The 17917-nt window shown below is 38.8% G+C and overlaps 1 protein-coding gene across 1 annotated transcript in view; it reads right to left on the reverse strand.

Annotated features, from left to right (window-relative positions):
• psme4b (proteasome activator subunit 4b) overlaps nt 1-17917 on the reverse strand; it is a 48620-nt gene that overhangs the window by 20610 nt on the left and 10093 nt on the right. The window contains exons 7-31 of the mRNA XM_028030193.1: nt 17731-17805; nt 17502-17624; nt 17320-17412; nt 17033-17211; nt 13651-13737; nt 13223-13409; nt 12779-12868; nt 11410-11474; nt 11020-11170; nt 9249-9347; nt 8934-9003; nt 8245-8312; nt 7593-7796; nt 5917-6074; nt 5536-5631; nt 5399-5454; nt 5229-5285; nt 5091-5146; nt 3389-3487; nt 3226-3288; nt 3030-3125; nt 2802-2933; nt 982-1191; nt 752-888; nt 479-532 (exon numbers count right to left, since the gene is read on the reverse strand). Coding sequence (XP_027885994.1) covers nt 479-532; nt 752-888; nt 982-1191; nt 2802-2933; nt 3030-3125; nt 3226-3288; nt 3389-3487; nt 5091-5146; nt 5229-5285; nt 5399-5454; nt 5536-5631; nt 5917-6074; nt 7593-7796; nt 8245-8312; nt 8934-9003; nt 9249-9347; nt 11020-11170; nt 11410-11474; nt 12779-12868; nt 13223-13409; nt 13651-13737; nt 17033-17211; nt 17320-17412; nt 17502-17624; nt 17731-17805 — 2705 coding nt within the window. The remainder of the gene's footprint in view (nt 1-478; nt 533-751; nt 889-981; nt 1192-2801; nt 2934-3029; nt 3126-3225; nt 3289-3388; nt 3488-5090; nt 5147-5228; nt 5286-5398; nt 5455-5535; nt 5632-5916; nt 6075-7592; nt 7797-8244; nt 8313-8933; nt 9004-9248; nt 9348-11019; nt 11171-11409; nt 11475-12778; nt 12869-13222; nt 13410-13650; nt 13738-17032; nt 17212-17319; nt 17413-17501; nt 17625-17730; nt 17806-17917) is intronic.

Raw genomic sequence — 17917 nt, forward strand, 5'->3', positions numbered from 1 at the left:
CTTATAAAGTAATGGCCAACAACAGTTTTAATCTGCAGCTGTTCTCAATAACTCTCACAGCTTCTGAAGAGCTAACGCTAGCATTTATGTAGCTGTGTCTTCTTATTTCTCCAAAAGTTTCCTTTTGGAGAAAGGAAACTTCTTCAAAATTAACCTACCAGTACTACTTTTGAAGAAATGTCTCACTGAGGTTTAAAAATGCTACTATTTTGTAACTTCCAGTTGCTTCTAGCTTTTCTGGAGAGCTAGCCCTAGCTTTTATGTATTTGTGTGCTCCAATTGGCAATTGCCTAAATAGTTTTCATATTGTAAAAAAGCTGTACTCCGGTGAGCTAAAATCACCACGGTTCCTGTAATAATGCTAGCATTGCTAATGCTTGGTAACAAAAAAAATGACATTACACTATTAATCTCATCATTTGTTTCAGTTTCTATGTGTGAACACAGCACAAAATGTACATGTAAGGAAACAACTTACAGATCTCTGTCTTCAAGGCAATCCAACAGGTCATTGACTAGCTTCTCATATTTCCTGTGAGAAAACAAAGAAGCAATGTTCAGAAGCATTAAACTGACTACAAATAATAGCAACAAAAATTCCCACTAGCTCTTCTGTAGCCTATAAGATGATTAAAATTGGCTATTTTTCACCCAACTCTACTCTATAGTACATTAAAATGTCAAATCTGTTGGACAGTAAAAACTATTAACACCTATTTGATTTATTTATTTATTTTTTTAATATTCTTACCTTGCAGCAACAACATTTCTGATTCGCTGCCGCTGAATTCCTTCTTTTATTTCTTCTTTGGACGGGGGCTTCGAACAAGGTGTTGGATTTTTAGATTGTGCAATTTGGTTGGCGATCTCGACACATCTCTCTGACACCTACACAGGAAGGTGAACAAAGGAGAAAGACCCACGGTTAACAGACCACAGTCAAGGATAGTTTTTATGATTTTTAATAGATGCGTGTCTCACAGTGAAGTAGATTCCAATGGTGTCGTGAAGGCGATGAATCCTATCAATGATGTCATCAAACAGTCGACCAATGGAGGGCTTCTCCAGGGTCACCGAGTGTGATAGTCCGCATCGGACCAGAGCGGGCCACACTTCCCCGACACAATCCCAGTCCCGTGTGGTTGCTGGACAGAAACCACTGGGAGCACCCAAGAGACAGTACAGACTACCCTGAAGAAAAGAAGAACAAAAAGAGGTCAAATGGATGCACACCCTTAAAAATATAATCAGCCTATAAATCAGTGATGTGAAGGCATTGAGATAAAGATTTCAAAACTGAATGTGACGAACACAATCCCTTAATGTCAATCAATAGACTGGACAATATGGCTAAAAAATGTGTCACAATATAAGCGTTTCATATTTGTTGATATTGATAATTATAGATTGCTTTTTTGTATTAAATGTCTGAAATACTGACAAGCAAATATGATGTTTTTTTCAGTTTTATCCACAGTTTTGACTCAACACGTTTTTTTCTTTTCATTTTTAAGTGGTGAAACCTTAAACCGTTGCTGCGTAAGTTACTCAGCAAGTTGTTGTTAGGTAACCAGCGAGTGAGTGAGTTGCTAGGTAACCAAAGAGCAAGTGACCTAGTTGATTCCATCAGAATTCAGTGAAATTATTGAAAATTCTTTTAGATATATCATACATTTTTGAATAATGCTAATTTTTAAGCCAGCTCAAACAAAGAGTGGAAGTAATGTTACATTTTCACTGTTAATTTGACGGTTTTTACATCATATCCGAGCTATGTAGCGATTCGCCAGTCAAAGAGCATTTATGTTGCAATACCCAGTTACATTGTTACCAGAATTTCTGAAAACAAGAACTCTGCTCTATTCAGTGAACAAGTTTAGCTACAGTTCCTGTCATAAAACAACTAATGAAAACAAAAAAAGTGCACTTTTTGTCGCTGTTTCTCATCTGTACATCACGTAAAAGCTGAGGTATGTACCAAACAGTAAGACGTACCATGAAACCCTTATTTCATTACATCCATATTATGTTTTGTTAATGCCAAACAGAGCACAGTTTTACTAAAGCACCCTTCTGGACTCTTTGTGTTCATTTCATGGTTTCACATTAGTATTTTCTAAATGTCATCATCTTTCCCAGTGTGGCAGGGTATTACATGCCCTTCTGTAAACAACTTAGATTGTTTGACTAAAAGAAATGTGCTGCCACAATGGATCTGGAATGATAAAATAAAATGTGTTTGTCACACAGTGACAAAGAAACGACACACCAACAAGACCGCAAATGAAATAGAGAGGAAAGGAGAAACAAAACCAGAAAACTATTGAACAAAAGCTGCGTAATGACATTGTTGTTATTCACAATAGGATGAATTATTGTTCCGGGATACAACAACTGGGCTAAATTTCTAATAAGAACTTTCTTTTTTTTCCTGCTAAATATGCTCGTAGTGAATTATTGCCACCTGTTGGGCTGCTGTGTAAACTGTAGACCTCTGGCTATACCTCAGTGATGTAGCAGATATCAATATATCAACATCTCTGACTTGTGTGTCTTAGACCTTATTAAGCAAAAACTGTAAAGTAAAGTGTGAGCAGGGAAAAGAAAAACCAGGCTTCCAGCCTCAACATCTGGTTGAAAACATGCAAAATCAGGGCAGAATCCACAGAATTACCAATTTCAGTGACACTAACCAAGCCATCAATACTAAGACGGTGCAGTTTAGCATGTCTTTTATATTCAGCACCAGAGAGAGAGGCAGCTCTGAGGAGTCACGTGTTGGACGTGTGTGTTCCCAGTACCTTGAACTGCTGCTCCGTGCCCGCGGTGTTCTGTGGAGACAGCAGTTGTAACATACGGGGAATCATGTCTCTATAAGAGAAGCTATAGGTTCCCATCGCTGTCATCAGCACGCTCTGCGCTCTGCTACGTACCTGCAGGAATATGTGTGTTTGCACAGTTAGCTCCAGTTTCACCCCAGCATCATGCGAAAATGGGAGCCAGACTTTGTTCTGAATTTAGTTTTCTACCTGGCTGTACGTGCTGGTAGAAAGCAGCAGCAGATCACAGAGCAGCTCCTGATGAACCACTTTGTATTCACTGCCCTCAACCACCAGTTTTCTCATCTGCTCGCAAGGAAGAACAAAAAATAAATAAATACAATTTTCACCACTGGAAAATATGGAAGATTTATTTTCTGGCATGAGTGTGTTTCTCGTTGCGAACCTCATGCTGGAGCAGAACCCGGTCGATGAGCAGTGCTCTGATGTGCTGCTTTTTCCCAAGAAGCTGTAAAAATGAAAAGGCAAGGCGTTTAAATCATCCTGTAAGTTACTTATTGAAACTGATGACAGTAAGCAGGCCTAAACCTGTCATTCTACCAGCTCACCCTGTTTTCCATTGACTTCTTGACAAGAGAGAAGCTTTTCCAGCGTGAGTCAAACTCCTTCTTGTGTGTGCCGCAGAAAAACATGAGGTCACTGACGATCTGCAAGCAAAATGGAGAACAGTGAGCCCTTTGCAGATCTCAAAAGTGTACACACATCCTTTAAGGATGAGCTGTTTTGGGGCCTCTTGTCACTTTAAATCCAAATAAGCTGCTGCTGGCCACGCCCCCAAAGTTCAACGTTTACGCTCATGTAAAAATGGCTGCAAACAGATGCATACATCTTTGAAAAGCAGAAGTGGAGCCTCTTGCATACTTCTCACCATTCAGCAAGTGGTTTCTGAATGTAAGTCAACAACAAAACACTTGTTGTTTTGCATACAGATGAAAACCAGCTGACCAAATTTGCTGGAGCTCAACTTAGGTTGCTAGGTGACAAGCTGGGCTTCGTTAGGGTTGCCAGGTAGCAGTGCAGTGCCTATGAATTGTTTCATAACAATCAGGAGGTTTTTGAAATGGTTCACTTTCCAAACACTAAAAAACATTAACTTATTGCCAAACAATGTCTTGGTGTTTTTTAATCTCTTGGGCTGTTTTTAGAAGCAGCTGAGACACAAATGGAAGTACAAAAATGTGCAAAATGTGAAATGTGCATAACCGGTCCACTTTAAAGTGAATCTGACTAACCTCAAATAGATATAGCCCATTTGCACCATTGCACATCTTCAGCGAAAGCCATAGTTTCTCTTGTAGCCAGAAAGGTTACAAGAGACCAAAATGATCTCATTATACAATGGATTCAAACAGGAGAAGAGCATCAAAATTTCCAAGTCATTTTATGACAATATATACAGTCATCAATAACTGGAGAAAATATGGGACAGCAGGGATAAAACTGATGAAAAGAAAAGATGGAAACTGGTCAGGAAAGCTGCCAATCGAAACACTTTTAGGAGCTGCAGGAATTTTCCAAATAGTGATTGTGTCCTAAATGCAGCAACCGTCTCCACGGTTTCCCCTTTATAGCAAGACTAAGAAGCATGGCTGCAAGAAAAAAGCATCTTCTTCCTAAAGGCCTGGCTAACGTTTGTGGAAAAATGGGCTATAGTTTGACAATGTTTTGACATTTTGTTGCATTAGTGGATTTCACTCAAAGAATCGAGACAAAAATTGAACTAGGCAAGTACTCTTGAGGTATCCAAATGCTAAAAGTAACTGGTAGTGATGTCCATTTAAGAAAAATCCCAGAATTTCTTGAATTCTGACTTTTCTTAGAATTTTATCATGATAAGAAAAAAGATTGTATCTTGCTGAAATATTACTTGCATGTTAGTTTTGTCTTACGTCTCTGAGACTGAGAATTTGTGTGCCTATGTCCAAAATATCTGACAAATTTGAAGACCTTTTGCAGGGACGTGTGGGCAAATACAGTCAGGTTAAGACAGACTGCCATCAAAGAACAATGAATACTGAAATCAAACTAATTATTAGTTTAGGATGTACAAACTTATGCAACAATTTTACTGCAACTTCAAAAAAATTTTAAATACTTTTCCACTTATGTTGTTTTTTTTTTTTCAATCAAGTTGTACAAGATATGTCACATTTGAAGTAATGTTTTATGGTCTCAGGTTTTAAATTGGAAAAACCTCCAGGAGTTTGACATCCCCTAGAGTGATTGTGACAGAAATAAAGGATCGGGCACCTTAATGATGACAAAAAGGGATTTTGTATCATCTTCTGAGTGCTCCAGGATGTGATCTGGATTAGAGAAAGAGGATACGAGTTTGCACTGCAGTATCATTTCAAACAAGAGAGTTTTAAAGGGAAAATCTCCACTCACGAAGCAGCAGTCTCATGGTCTGGCAGATGGACACTCTGTAGTTTTCCCATGAATCATCTGAAGGGGGGAGAAGACACACAGACGTCCCGTATATATGCAGAATGCAGAATGAGCTGCACTTATCGCCCACTGACACTGGTGGTGCTTTTGATCGTGCACTGTGCTCTTACCATAGTCGACACCTACGTGCAGTTTGATCTCAACCAGATTCACCATGGAGGGCATCCTGAGAAAAGGCCAATCGTGAGACAAGTCAGCATGAAAAAGCGTGTTTCCATACTATTAGTGTGCAGAACTGCAGCCTCACAAGTCAGGGATGTGCGCGCCATCCAATGGGGGCAGCATGCTCCCAGCTCCAAGAAGGCAGTGCTGCACAATCGCTAAGCTCTGCCACAACTCCTCCCTGTTAACGACACACCACATAACACTTCTTCCTCTGCAGTATGTGCCTGGAGACGCCACAATGGTTTTCCAACACTTTGGGCTGCTAAATACAACTTTCCCTACTCTGCGTTCTTGATTAAGAAGTCAGGAAAGATAGTTAAAACATATGTATTGCCTTCTCTTTTGGTGTGAACAGACCTCATCCATCAGTAATGGAGGACCACTGTCCTGTTTGTTTGGCTTGAACGTGAGTGTGTGACGGATTGCCTCTGCAGATCCGAAAGTGAGACAAACGACTGCGCACCTGGTCATTGGCTGATCTCCAGACACGTGGCCTTTGATTCGCTGCAGCTGGGGATGCAGGAGCGACGACAGCAGCTGGAAAACAAAGTTTTCCTCCTGCTGGCACGGCACATGCCAACACACACCCAAAGTTGCCACATCTCCGGCTCGGCCCCAGTCCTGCAGGAGGAGACCCAGAGAGCTGCAATGAGCTGTTGCCACTTTTTTCCACTGGAACAACTGGCAGGCGAACCAGCACAGCCAGTCAACCTCAAAACCACAGACCCATGTCATCTACCAAAGTCTTAAATATTTAAAACAGATGCAACAGACATGAAGACAAGTCTAATCGAAGAGAACAAATAACGCCACTAACTTTTCTGCAAACTAATAAATTTAACAAATAAGAAAATGACTACACTACGCTTCAATAGAATAGAAAAATTATGCGATGCATTAGATGAACTTGTTTGAACCACAGCTACGTAATAGGTGGCAAGTACATAAATAAATATAAGAAAATTATTTGCAAGTTTAAAAGGAACAAGAAACAGAGATCCCTAGGAAAAAAACAGGAGTCAACAGTAATTCTGCCATCATCTGAACAAATCTTTGTTCAAATTGTCTCATCTATGTGTGCATGTTAGCAGAACTCTTACTTCTAATTGAATCTAATCCTCCTTTTTTGGTCCATAAAATGACTAATAATAGGATATTTTTGGATTCAGATGGCTTGATTTCTATGATAAGCAGATAAAAGTTTTAATTTTCACCTGTAGATTAATACATGTTCATGCAGTTCTCTGATCTTGTAATTTACTCAGTGAATCCAAACAACTAAAAACATTCAGGAACAATCAAGGCCACTGCAATATTTTTAAGTCAGCACAATTTTCTCTTTTTGGCTTCTTTTTTAGTTATGTTCTCCCACTTGAATCTCACTGTAACACCATATTGTGTAGTCTTCAAATCGTAAGGAAAGAGAATAAATGAATGTAAAATATAAAATGACGTGTCAGTTTATATCAGATATATCATCCAATCTGCTGATGATATATCGTGTGTCAAGTAACTCGTCGCTGTTTGGAAACCACTTTATTGGTGCTGAAATGCCTTTTCATGTCTGTCATTTTGTACGATCTATGTTATTTTTCATTTTTGTGACACGCTGTTAGAAAAGTGCCTAAAGATCCTATTCAAAATAGGTTATTTTCTGTCATGTGCTGATCCATCACCTTAAATGAACAAGACTTTCAAAGTCTTAATGAGTCGGAGTCATTAGTCAGAGTTTAACAGAGTGTAAATGACAAAAACTTTCCTTTCAAAGTATTCAACATGAAACAATAAAAAGAAAAACAATCAGAGGGATTGACAAGTTACTGATCAAATTACTTTCATATATTACAGGAAAGTCAAGTTTCTCAGAAGAGTAAATTCATGCCAATTTATTGTTACACTGCTATCTGCTTTATTAGTCTTTGAAAGATTGATCCAATGGATATACAAAGTACTCTAAAGTCATTTTCTTATAAATTTTTATATCTGAACCCAATTTAAACATATTCATTATTGAATTTGAGCTGAAAATATGCTATAAAACAAGTGAAAGCTATTGGTCTCTAAAAAATGGAATTAAATAATGATGAGTGCGGTTTTGTCTTTTTTTTTTTTTTTGTAAAAGTTTCAGTGCGTCTTTACCCGGATGGGGAGGTCGACATCGAAGCCCCCAGAGGTGCTGCGGTACTCGGTGGGATAGATGAGAGACAGCGAGCGGAGTGTGTGCTCCAGCAAACTGCAAGCAAGTGTGTAGGCCTGCTTACAGCGAAGATGCACACACACGAGCAGGATGCGCTCCAGCTCCCCTTGGTATTTTAGCAGCTGTTCGCCATCCACACGGATTACCTAAATACAACACAAACGCACACACGTATAACTGAGAACGTTCAATTCTTTGGAGAGCTGCGCCTTAAATTTTGAGGATCTTCAGTAAATCACAGCGTCTGGCACACTCAGCCTTGCGTTGAGCTCCCAGGAGTAATAAAAAAACTTGAAAGAGTGTCAATATGTTCTGGTTAACGACAAAGTGCTCTGATATTTATGACCTTGAACGGTGCACACTGTAAGAAATGTCTTTTGGCTAGTGTTTTTTCTCTTGTAATATCCTTTCTATAATTCTGAAGCGATTGTTTCTCGCTTTTTCTCCGAAAAAAAAAAGCAAATTGGTGCCAAGCATCTGTTCTCTTGTCGTTTTGAGAATGAATACAAATTCCGGACATGGTGCAGATGACAATAAGTGATCGTCTGAGTGTTTTTTAAAGCTTTAAGGTGCTTCAGTAGTTTATCCTCTCACCTCTGAGAGCAGCTGGAGATTCCACAACAGCTCCTTATCCAGCTCATCTTCGTTCTGCAACTCCACATCTACACACAAACACATTAACCCACAGAAAGCTTTATTTATTTTCATCAAATACTTTATTTCTTATGCCTAATTTGGACCCATAATCTTGGGTTCAAAGTGTTGTATCACATTATTCCAGTTGACATTTGACATAAACTCTGAATGTCCCTTGAAAATGTATTTTAATTAACATGTGATTAAAGAAAATCAATCAAAAATAAATATCACTTGTTTACAGAAGCAAGACTAAGACTGTAAAAATGATTGTGGTTATGATTAGATGTGCCGTAGCACAGAGTACACCAGACTGCCTTCGTGCATAAAAAATAACTTGTGATATTTTCTCTGACTAGGTCACCTAAGAGTTTAATGTTCTTAAAATCTATTTACTTTGCAAACTACTCCTTTAGGGGAGGTGCTGAAGGCTCAGATGATGGCTAATTTTATAACTTTTTGAGGTTACAGTGATCAGAAATTTGAAGAAGGAGCAAGGACTGAAGATTTATCTTCAGCTTTCATGTATAATTGAAAGGACCTGCTGAATAAACCTATTCTTAGTTCATTTGAGGCCTCAAATAGTCTTGTGAGCAGCGTCACGTCCTGTCTACACACAGATCTGTTCTACATGGTGTGGTACTGACTGTCAGTAATGAGCGAGATGATGCTGCAGCAGTGAGGGACGAACAGACGGAGAGACTCAGCAGGATGACACTGCAAACACACAAGAACATGCAAAAAGCACCCAAACATACAAAAGCACACACAATTAGGCACACATTCACACAGAAAAGAGAACAGAAGCAATGAAAATGAGCATAGCAAATGGAATGAAAGTATTCTGCAACATGCATAGCCTTAGGAAGCTGTACTAACTTTTTTTTGGTTTCTGTACAATAACGCAGACAAAGGCAAATTGCATCACATGTATAAATAAAACAAGATAAAGTCAACGTTACCTTTGCTGCAGCCCTGCACATGTCAGCCACCATTCTGCCTGACACACATGTCTCAAAGATGCTGGAGGTGGCAAAGTTGTACAGCTTCTGCAACGCAACCTGATCAAAATGCAATATAGCATAAAATCAGATGATGCACTTTATTTGTATTAACTGTCTGTGCAAATGGGTTTTTTTTTCAGTTTTTGGTGTAAGCAATAATTTTTTACTGCATCATTAATTAATTAATATTATTAATTTACACAGGCTTTACACATTATTGAGGACAGAATGTTCAGTCTGTCTCGTAAATCTGCGTAAATTAGTTGCACATGCAGAATTTTTATATTCTTTCCAAACTATTAACATTACTCAAGGATGACACCAGGCCCAGTTTAGCACACTAAGCCAGTTTAGTTCAATCTTACTAAACAGTGGCTGTAATTACAAATGACAATATTAAAGTTGTGCCTTTTTCACATTACTCCTGAGGTTAAGAGAGAGGTAGTTTTCGTCGAAGGGAATTTAATATTAAAGCTATGACTGAATCCAGACTAGTTTTAATATTCTTAACATAAAAAATGTAAATATTTCACATTTTCTATGCTTCTTGAGACAACCTAACAATTTGATCAATAAGCATTTTAGCTTAAAATACAACACTAATTGCATTCTTGTTTATTCTTAAGAATAATTATTAGGTTTTTTTATGACATCTAGTCACACACAGTGTTTTTACACATTAAAATACCATAATTTACTCAAATCTGAATTTGTTTCTCATAATTTCTTACAAAACAGTCTTTCGAGAATAATACAATTATTATAAGGTTGCTTTTAAAGTTGTAACATTGCACAACCTACATATTCAACAAATCAGGGAATAATCTAGATCTTAAATTGAGTTTCAAATTGACAGTGACAAACTACTTACTACTGACCCACTACTTAGATCAACTCTTTTTTTCAGAATCTGTAATGCTAAATATAGGTTATTAAAAAAACATGTTTCCAATTTTCTGCTTTTTTCTGCTTCTATGAATAAAATATGCTTTGTTTGCTGACATGTAAACAATATATTAGTTTAAAATCTAAACATGGATTGGCTTAGATCTCAAATAAGCACTGAAATGACTATTTTGAGTATGCATTCACCTTTTTATCAGTCAGTAAATCAAAACCCAAAATATAAATAGTTAGAAAAATAGAAATCGAGTGCAAAAGTGCAATGTTTTGTATTTTGATTTCTATGTTTTTTTTACAAAAAGAAATAAAGTTTTGAAAGTTTTCTCTCTTCCATACTTACCCAGACCTAGGCCTACACCTTTTGCACAACCAGTTCATTCTGGACTGAATTTATTGCTCGTGACTGTAACCCTCAAATGGATGTTTGTGCAACTAATGTCTAATAAAAACTAGGCATAATTATTTGAAAAAAAAAAAAAAACTGACAGAAAACTGCTTTTAGAGCACCTCTCACAATGGTAGGGTGTCTGGGTTAATCCTTCACAACATCAGGTGTTAGCTGGTAAATAATGTAGAGTTTAAATGACACATTTTACCACCTAAACTAAGTCTTCAATTTTTTTTTATTGTCAAATCAAGCAAGAAGAACTCACAAAACAACAGAAACTGAAATCTCATATTCATGAAAGATGTCATCAGTCAAAGCAAAAAGCTTACTTTCAAGAATCTGAACCTGAAAAAGACATTTTTAAAGGTCACATCACACTGAAGGCTTGTTATCTTTGAGACATGTGTGTGTCAGTGACGGAGTGTATTTCTGCGCTACCTTATAGATTTCTGTGGAGCACTGTGTTAGGATTGTACTAATGGTGGAAGACAGTCCCAGCTCCACCAGGCTCTCCAAATGAGTCTGGGTATCCGTCTCCGTCTCGTCTCTCGTCTGCTCCAGAGTGCTACTGTCTATGAGCGCAAAGCATCTGTGCACGCACACACACACACACGCCAACACAAACTTAAAACACTCGTCTGTGATGAAAATGTCAACAATGATATGATTAAAAAAAAAGACAAACAGACACACATACACACACAAAAAGGCTTATTCACTCCAGAGGCAGGGAGTCTAGAGCATTTCAAACAGAGAGACACATCCGTATTCTGACGATGACAACAAAGCTCCACAGAGTGACAGGCTGACTAGCTAATTTATCTCTACCTGTCCAGGAACTGCAGCACGAAGTCTTCAAAGCCGGCTGAGGCAAAGCAAAGATCTTTTTCAATCTGCAGGGAAGAAATGTAGGTAATGTGTTTCTGTAATATCTCTATGATTTGTTTTTCTATGGCTTAATTGAGGAAAAAAGCTGTTAGTCTACTCGGGAAATACATTTTACAGAAGTGAGCCTCAAAGGGAAAGCTCTTGATCAGCATGGTAATCATCTTTAGATAATTACTACAAGAGTAAAACTGTGATTAGAAGAAATCTGAATTGCATTTTCGCTGCAGGGTTGCCAAGATGTCACTTTGAGATTGGGTGAGATTTTCAGAAAGACCCCCTGCCCATCTATGCTGAGAGTCCCCTCTGTTCCCCTGGATGCCATCTCAGAGGAGACCCACTACGAGTCCCTGCACAAGCTAGAGGGATTAAACATCCCAGCCAACCGCAGTGATCATCCCTTAAATATGAAAATAAGTGGTTCGGCACGAATGCTGGAAAAAGACTCACAATGCTGGTCTGTGTCCCCATGCTGGAGAAAAATGACCAACATGGTGTTTTCACGCTTTGATTTTTGTACCGATTGAGAAAAACAACAACAGATAAGCAGATAATTAGCGCCGTGTAGGGGTGGATTTTGTCGTCTGTTGTTTATTGCTGCATTTAGTGTCAGATAGTCTGAAACGCTGTTTTCGGGGCTTTATGCTAAGCTGAGCTGACATCTGAATGTTTATGGTGGGAACATTAAAGTGATGCAAGTTTTTCTTCTAACTGTCAGAAAGACAGAAAGCACATACGCTAACTTATGTGTCAAGTTACCCAACAAATAAAAAGGACGTAATGATGGGTGCTTTTGAAGCATCACTTTGTAAATACAGACTTCAGATTTACTTCATCTGTCCTACCTGTTAGAGACGTAAAAGAATAATGAATTAAACAACAACAGATGCACAACAGACTTGCAAATACTGTAACTATGTTTTGAACAATAAGTTTAGTTTCAATCTTTATTTTTCACATATGTTAAGCTGATTAAACAACACTAATTCTGAATAAAATAATGGTGGAAAACAAAGTTCTTTTTCTGCTTTCTGTCAAAGTGCAGCATGTTGGAGTAGCTTTATCTTTCAGAAGGTATAGACAATTATTTGATTATTTTTCTGCCTCCAGGTAAAAAGGTTTCAGTGTCCTTTTTAGTTACCGCTCACTTGTTTAGATTTGAGACGTTAAGCTTTAGAGAAAACCTCTTGGCGCCCGTGATGTATGGAGTCTTCATATTTACTTGTTTTGTCTTGTATCTTAAAAGTCAGCATGGTTGTTGTCCTGTTTGTGTTTAATCTGCAGAGATGTTTGAAATCTGTTCTGGTTTTACCTCGGTGAGATCCATCTGTCGAAAAGGAGCAGATGAGCAGTCCACTAAAGGCACCAAGGTGGTGAAGGTGGTGATGAACTGGAACGTTATCTGGACAGAGATCCAGGACAGATCAATTTACATCATCTGACGTGATCGCGGCATGCGTTAAATAATGTGCCAGGTAAGATTTTTCAAATCTTTTCATTGGGTCTGTTGCGATAATTAATACAGCGTGGAGAAAACGGGAGCAGCAGACGAGGGAAGCAATCCATTTTACTATTCGAGCAGACAACCAAGACACATTAATTACAACTTCTTCAAACTGAGGTATTCATTCCACTTTCTGGACTAATTAATAGGACAGACCTGAGTATATAAGAAGGGAACTCAATCAGCAAGAGCTCTATTGTCATCCCGTCTCATAATTTTTCTTCACTACTTATCGGCACATTCATTACTCACCATGCACTTGCTGAAGTCGTTGGGGTCCACCCCCGGGAGAGAACCCATGAGCAATGGGAGCACGTGAGCACGGCCCTCTGGGTAGCGGTTGTCAGGGGAAACCAGGCTGCGCGCCATGCCGATCATGCAGCTGAGGGTGGCGGTGAGGGTGTGTGGCTCCGTCAGGGTCTCCATCGCTGCATAGGTCCTGTTTTACACACACCATTTAATTACTTCTTGCATTTCGAAGTCACAAAAGTCCTTACTTCGGTCAAGTCTCAAATAAGCCTCCATTAATGTACTTTAAAAATTGCACAAAAGTGCAGACGGATCTCACTTTTCAAGTACTGGTGGTATGACGAGTAAGACTTGACCTTACTTCGGTCAAGTCTCAAATAAGCCTCCATTAATGTACTTTAAAACTTGCACAAAGTGCAGACGGATCTCACTTTTCAAGTACTGGTGGTATGACGAGTTGTGGTGTGAGGAGAGCCAGGTTCTGGAGAGCATAAGCTGCATCTGTGCTGCCGGTTTTGCTGCAGATCACCAGGAGAGGGCAGAGGGAAACACAGCAGAGTTACAGCATGAACAATACACACACACGCACACCCCCGCGTGCACATACACACAGGGAGACAGATACTCACTGATGAGCTGTCCTTGTCCAGATTAGGCGCATTGTGACTGAGGCCAAGTGCATGCAATGACTCACTAATGAGACACAGCTCTCAGATGACTGCATGTGTGTTTACTGGTTGTTTACCTGTTCATGCTCCAGTGACCTGCTCACAACATTAAAGCAGAAGGCATAAAAGAATCGCTTTAATCTTTAAGTCTCGAGATTTGCAGATTCCAGGTATGAAAGGTTTGACCTACTAATCAGCAGTGAGCAGTTTTTGACATTTAAAAAGGAGAGGGTGCTGATTAGTGGAAATGGCTGGGATCGAATTTCTGAATCAAAGCTGTAGCTAAAAAAAAAATCTGATCTCTGAATGTCGACCAAGAAGACCACCAACTGGCTCAGACAATGCAGCAGAGTGCTCACACCTCCTCCCACAGAGACACCTACATCTCTATATGTATCTGCAGGAGCACAAATTTATTCTGCCACCATTCCTGCCTAAATCTGGCAACGGCTGTTAGATTTTAAATGTCAGCGAGCAACCTACGGTTCCGGTCAAAACTTTAAATACACTCGTTATGCACTTTGGTGGCAAGTTTGAATTTATTCTGGGTTTCCTCTCAATCCACACAGCTTCAAAACTAGTTCAAGTTTGCTCTGAATACCCAGAACCAGAACCAAACATGGAGAACCACCATTCAGCCTGAAATTAGCCTGATGATTTTGAGTAACTTTTATTGCTTGTTTCATTATTGACTATGGTGAAAAGCACTTTGAACTGTCTTGTTACAGAAATCTGCAATACAAAAACCTTGACTTGACATGTGGGCAGCTGCAAATTTTAGTTGAGCTTAAAAGCGTCAATTTCGAAGCAGGAGGTTTATTTCTTGCCTCACCATGACACTGACGTTCCAGCAGTTTCCAGTTGGCTAGGTCATGACTTGCTCTTGATTATTATTTCCTCTCATCTGAGTGTGACAGTTTACCTTAGAGAGTTGAACTGGGACACAATTGGGTGTTCCTACATGACAGTGATCATAAACACACATCAAAACTAATTTTGGAATGGAGAAAGCAGGCTAACATTAAGCTTCTGGATTGGCCCCAACATTAACATGAATGGAAATTTGTGGATGATGCTTAAAATCAGAGTTTGTGGCTGGAAATGAACTCAATTCAGCCATAAAAACTGGCCTTCCAGCCAGAAATATATCAGACATTTTTTGATGGCTGGTGTGTCTATAAATTTGCACATGTAATTTATCCCTGTGTGTGAATCACAGAAATTTCTCAATAACATGAAATATGTGCACCCAGTTCCAATTCTTGGTGTAATCTGCAGGTTTCAGTGGGCCAAATTTAAGACTTTTTAACATTTTTTTAATAGCAGCTTGAATGAAATTTAAGACAAATAAACTATAAATATATGGGATGATTGGAGGATCTTACTGGCTCATACAGGTTGGCAACAGAAGTGAGCAAATGGCAAACACAAACATCATCCAGCCAACTGGTGATACATTTACACTTACCCATGTCAGGCTCAAAAGAAGGTAGATAGCAAGGGTATATTAGCAGCTACGGTAGTTTCCGACCACCTTGATTCACAAAATGCTGTAAAGATGTCTGCATGCAACTTAAACTTTTGCCTGACAGAACCAATAAAAACTACATACAAGATTGAATCGTCTTGCCACAATAAAATTTAAAACCTGCGATTATTGTATTTAAGGTCAACTTACATTTTTAATTTCAAACATTTTAAGGTCTTAATTTTAGATACATGAATTTAGGACTTTTCAAGGATGCGCAGACACCCTGGCTTTAAAAGTCATCAAGGCTGTTTTCACCCGAGAATAAAACTATTCCAATACACCATTAAAGACTCCAAAATAATACAACATTTATGGCCAATCAGAGGTGTACCTCTGAGAACTGTAGATTTAATTAACTGAATAAACTTTCATTAAACTGAACTTCATCTGTAAAACTTTATTTATATCCCTTGGGAGGTTTTTTAAACCTGTCAAAAAACTAACTAAATAAATACTAAAGCTGGTATAACAAAAAGCTCATGAGTTTAAATTTCTGTGTGCAGGATGCATGTGGGTTTTATCCTGACACTGCAGTTTTTCTCCCAAATATCAAAAAACATGTCTGTTAGGTTAATCTGCCTCTTTCATGCTGTACAGCATGTCTCTAAGTTGCATTGTCATAGATTGGTGACCTCTCAAGGTTATAGCCCTCCTCTTGCCTGATGACTCCTAGCAATATGCACCAGCCAGGTTGTTGCTATTTATGTTCATGCCATAAACTTCTAAAGACGCACGGTGCCATTTTCAAGCCCTGAGGGACTCGGTGGCAGAAATCCAGAGTCCCGGACGTGTTTTATTAGGAATGCCAAAGTGCATTTAGAAAAACAGTCTGAAGTCATTCTGTGATTTGTTTAGGCTAATTGCTTCCAGATATATCTCGTACAATTAAAATATCATTGATTTCATTTCAGTAATTTAAAAGGTGAAATGCCTATTTCATAGATTAATTACAGATTAAAATCAAAGTTTTTAGAGCTAATAAAACACCCAAAATTGTGTCCCTGAAAATCTGCAAAATAGAAAGAAATTGTTTGTTTTTTTAGAAATGTTGGAAAACTGTACAGTACAGTATATCCTTCTACTACGCAGTACAGCACTAATTGGTCATAATTAGTCAAAGCTCCCTTCGCACAAATGACATACGGCATGAAGGCAATCAAACTCTTGCTTCATAAACCTTGCAAAGTTGTTGTTATCCCTGCTACTTGTGCTCATTTTTATAGAATACATTTTCCTTCCAGTAAACCTTCTGAAAATATGCTTAGCTAAAACACTCCAGCTGATAACTTTTTAAGGATGACCATCTGTAGCTTGCTCTCCTTGTTGAGATATTGCTGACTGCTGGACAATTATCAGCTTCGAATTTTTTGTTTTTGTGTGGGATATAACATTTCTGTGTCAAATATCCTTTTTTATTTGTTTTAATGCAATATTGTAATTATTTGAAAAACTGATTCCTGGATTTTTATTAATCCATTATTATCAAATTAATGTGAAAAACATTGGTCTGTGTGTTATGAATCAGTATTACATTACAGTTTTACTTAAAATAAACTTTTCAAGATATTCAGATTTAGTGAATTGCTTATGCAGTTGATAAAGAGAATGCAGTACCTGAACATGGCCAAGAGGGCGGCGCCGGTGAGGCTGCGGGTGAACTCTTGCAGGTCTGCATCTGTCAGTTTTTGACACTCGGGCACTAGAGTGATCCAGCTGGATTCAGCGTAGCGTTCCCGATGCACCCGGCGTACGACGCTAGCTGGCAGTCGCTGCAGCAGCCTCATCAATCGAGACTAAAACAAATCACACATTTCTGTAATAAACACCTCAAGGATTTAATCGATTCCTTCATGCAAAACATGGATGGAAAAGTATAAGAGTGAGAGGACGAAGAAACTGACCTGCCAGCGACCATGGTTGGAAGGGTGGAAGAAGGAGGCAATGCTGTTGAAGAGGCAGGTCAATTCTTTCTGTGCAGGATTTCCTGGTCCGCCCTGCAGAAAAATGAGCATTGATGGGTAAGTAAGCAGTCGCAGTTCAACATTTTGACACAATTTTTGTCAAAATCTTCACTAGCGTGTACCAGCAGTGCCGTGATCCATAAAACCAAGTATCCAATGTCGTAGGAGTTGATGAGATATCTCGGTGCCACCACCTGACTGACCCCAACTGGAAGGTTTAAACTTCGCAAGATTCTGGTAAAGATCTGCACACACAAAACAACAGAGTTTCACTTTCCACTCACAGCGGCCCCTGGTAAAACGCATTAACAGGAACACATGTATATCCACATAATTCTGCTAATGACTCACTGTGGGAATATAAGGAGTCCAGTCCACATAGCCGATGTTGTCGTTGGCAAGCCGAGCAAACAGGTTCACTAGGTGCTACAAGACAACATCAGGAAAACAGTGACTGCCGAGTCTATAGCAAAATTCCCAGAAGTGAAGTTTGCCATTTCAAGAATTAAATATAGCCCCTGAAAAATTGGAGAGATGT

The sequence above is a fragment of the Xiphophorus couchianus genome, chromosome 10 (assembly GCF_001444195.1).
Source record: "Xiphophorus couchianus chromosome 10, X_couchianus-1.0, whole genome shotgun sequence".
Classification (NCBI taxonomy): domain Eukaryota; kingdom Metazoa; phylum Chordata; class Actinopteri; order Cyprinodontiformes; family Poeciliidae; genus Xiphophorus; species Xiphophorus couchianus.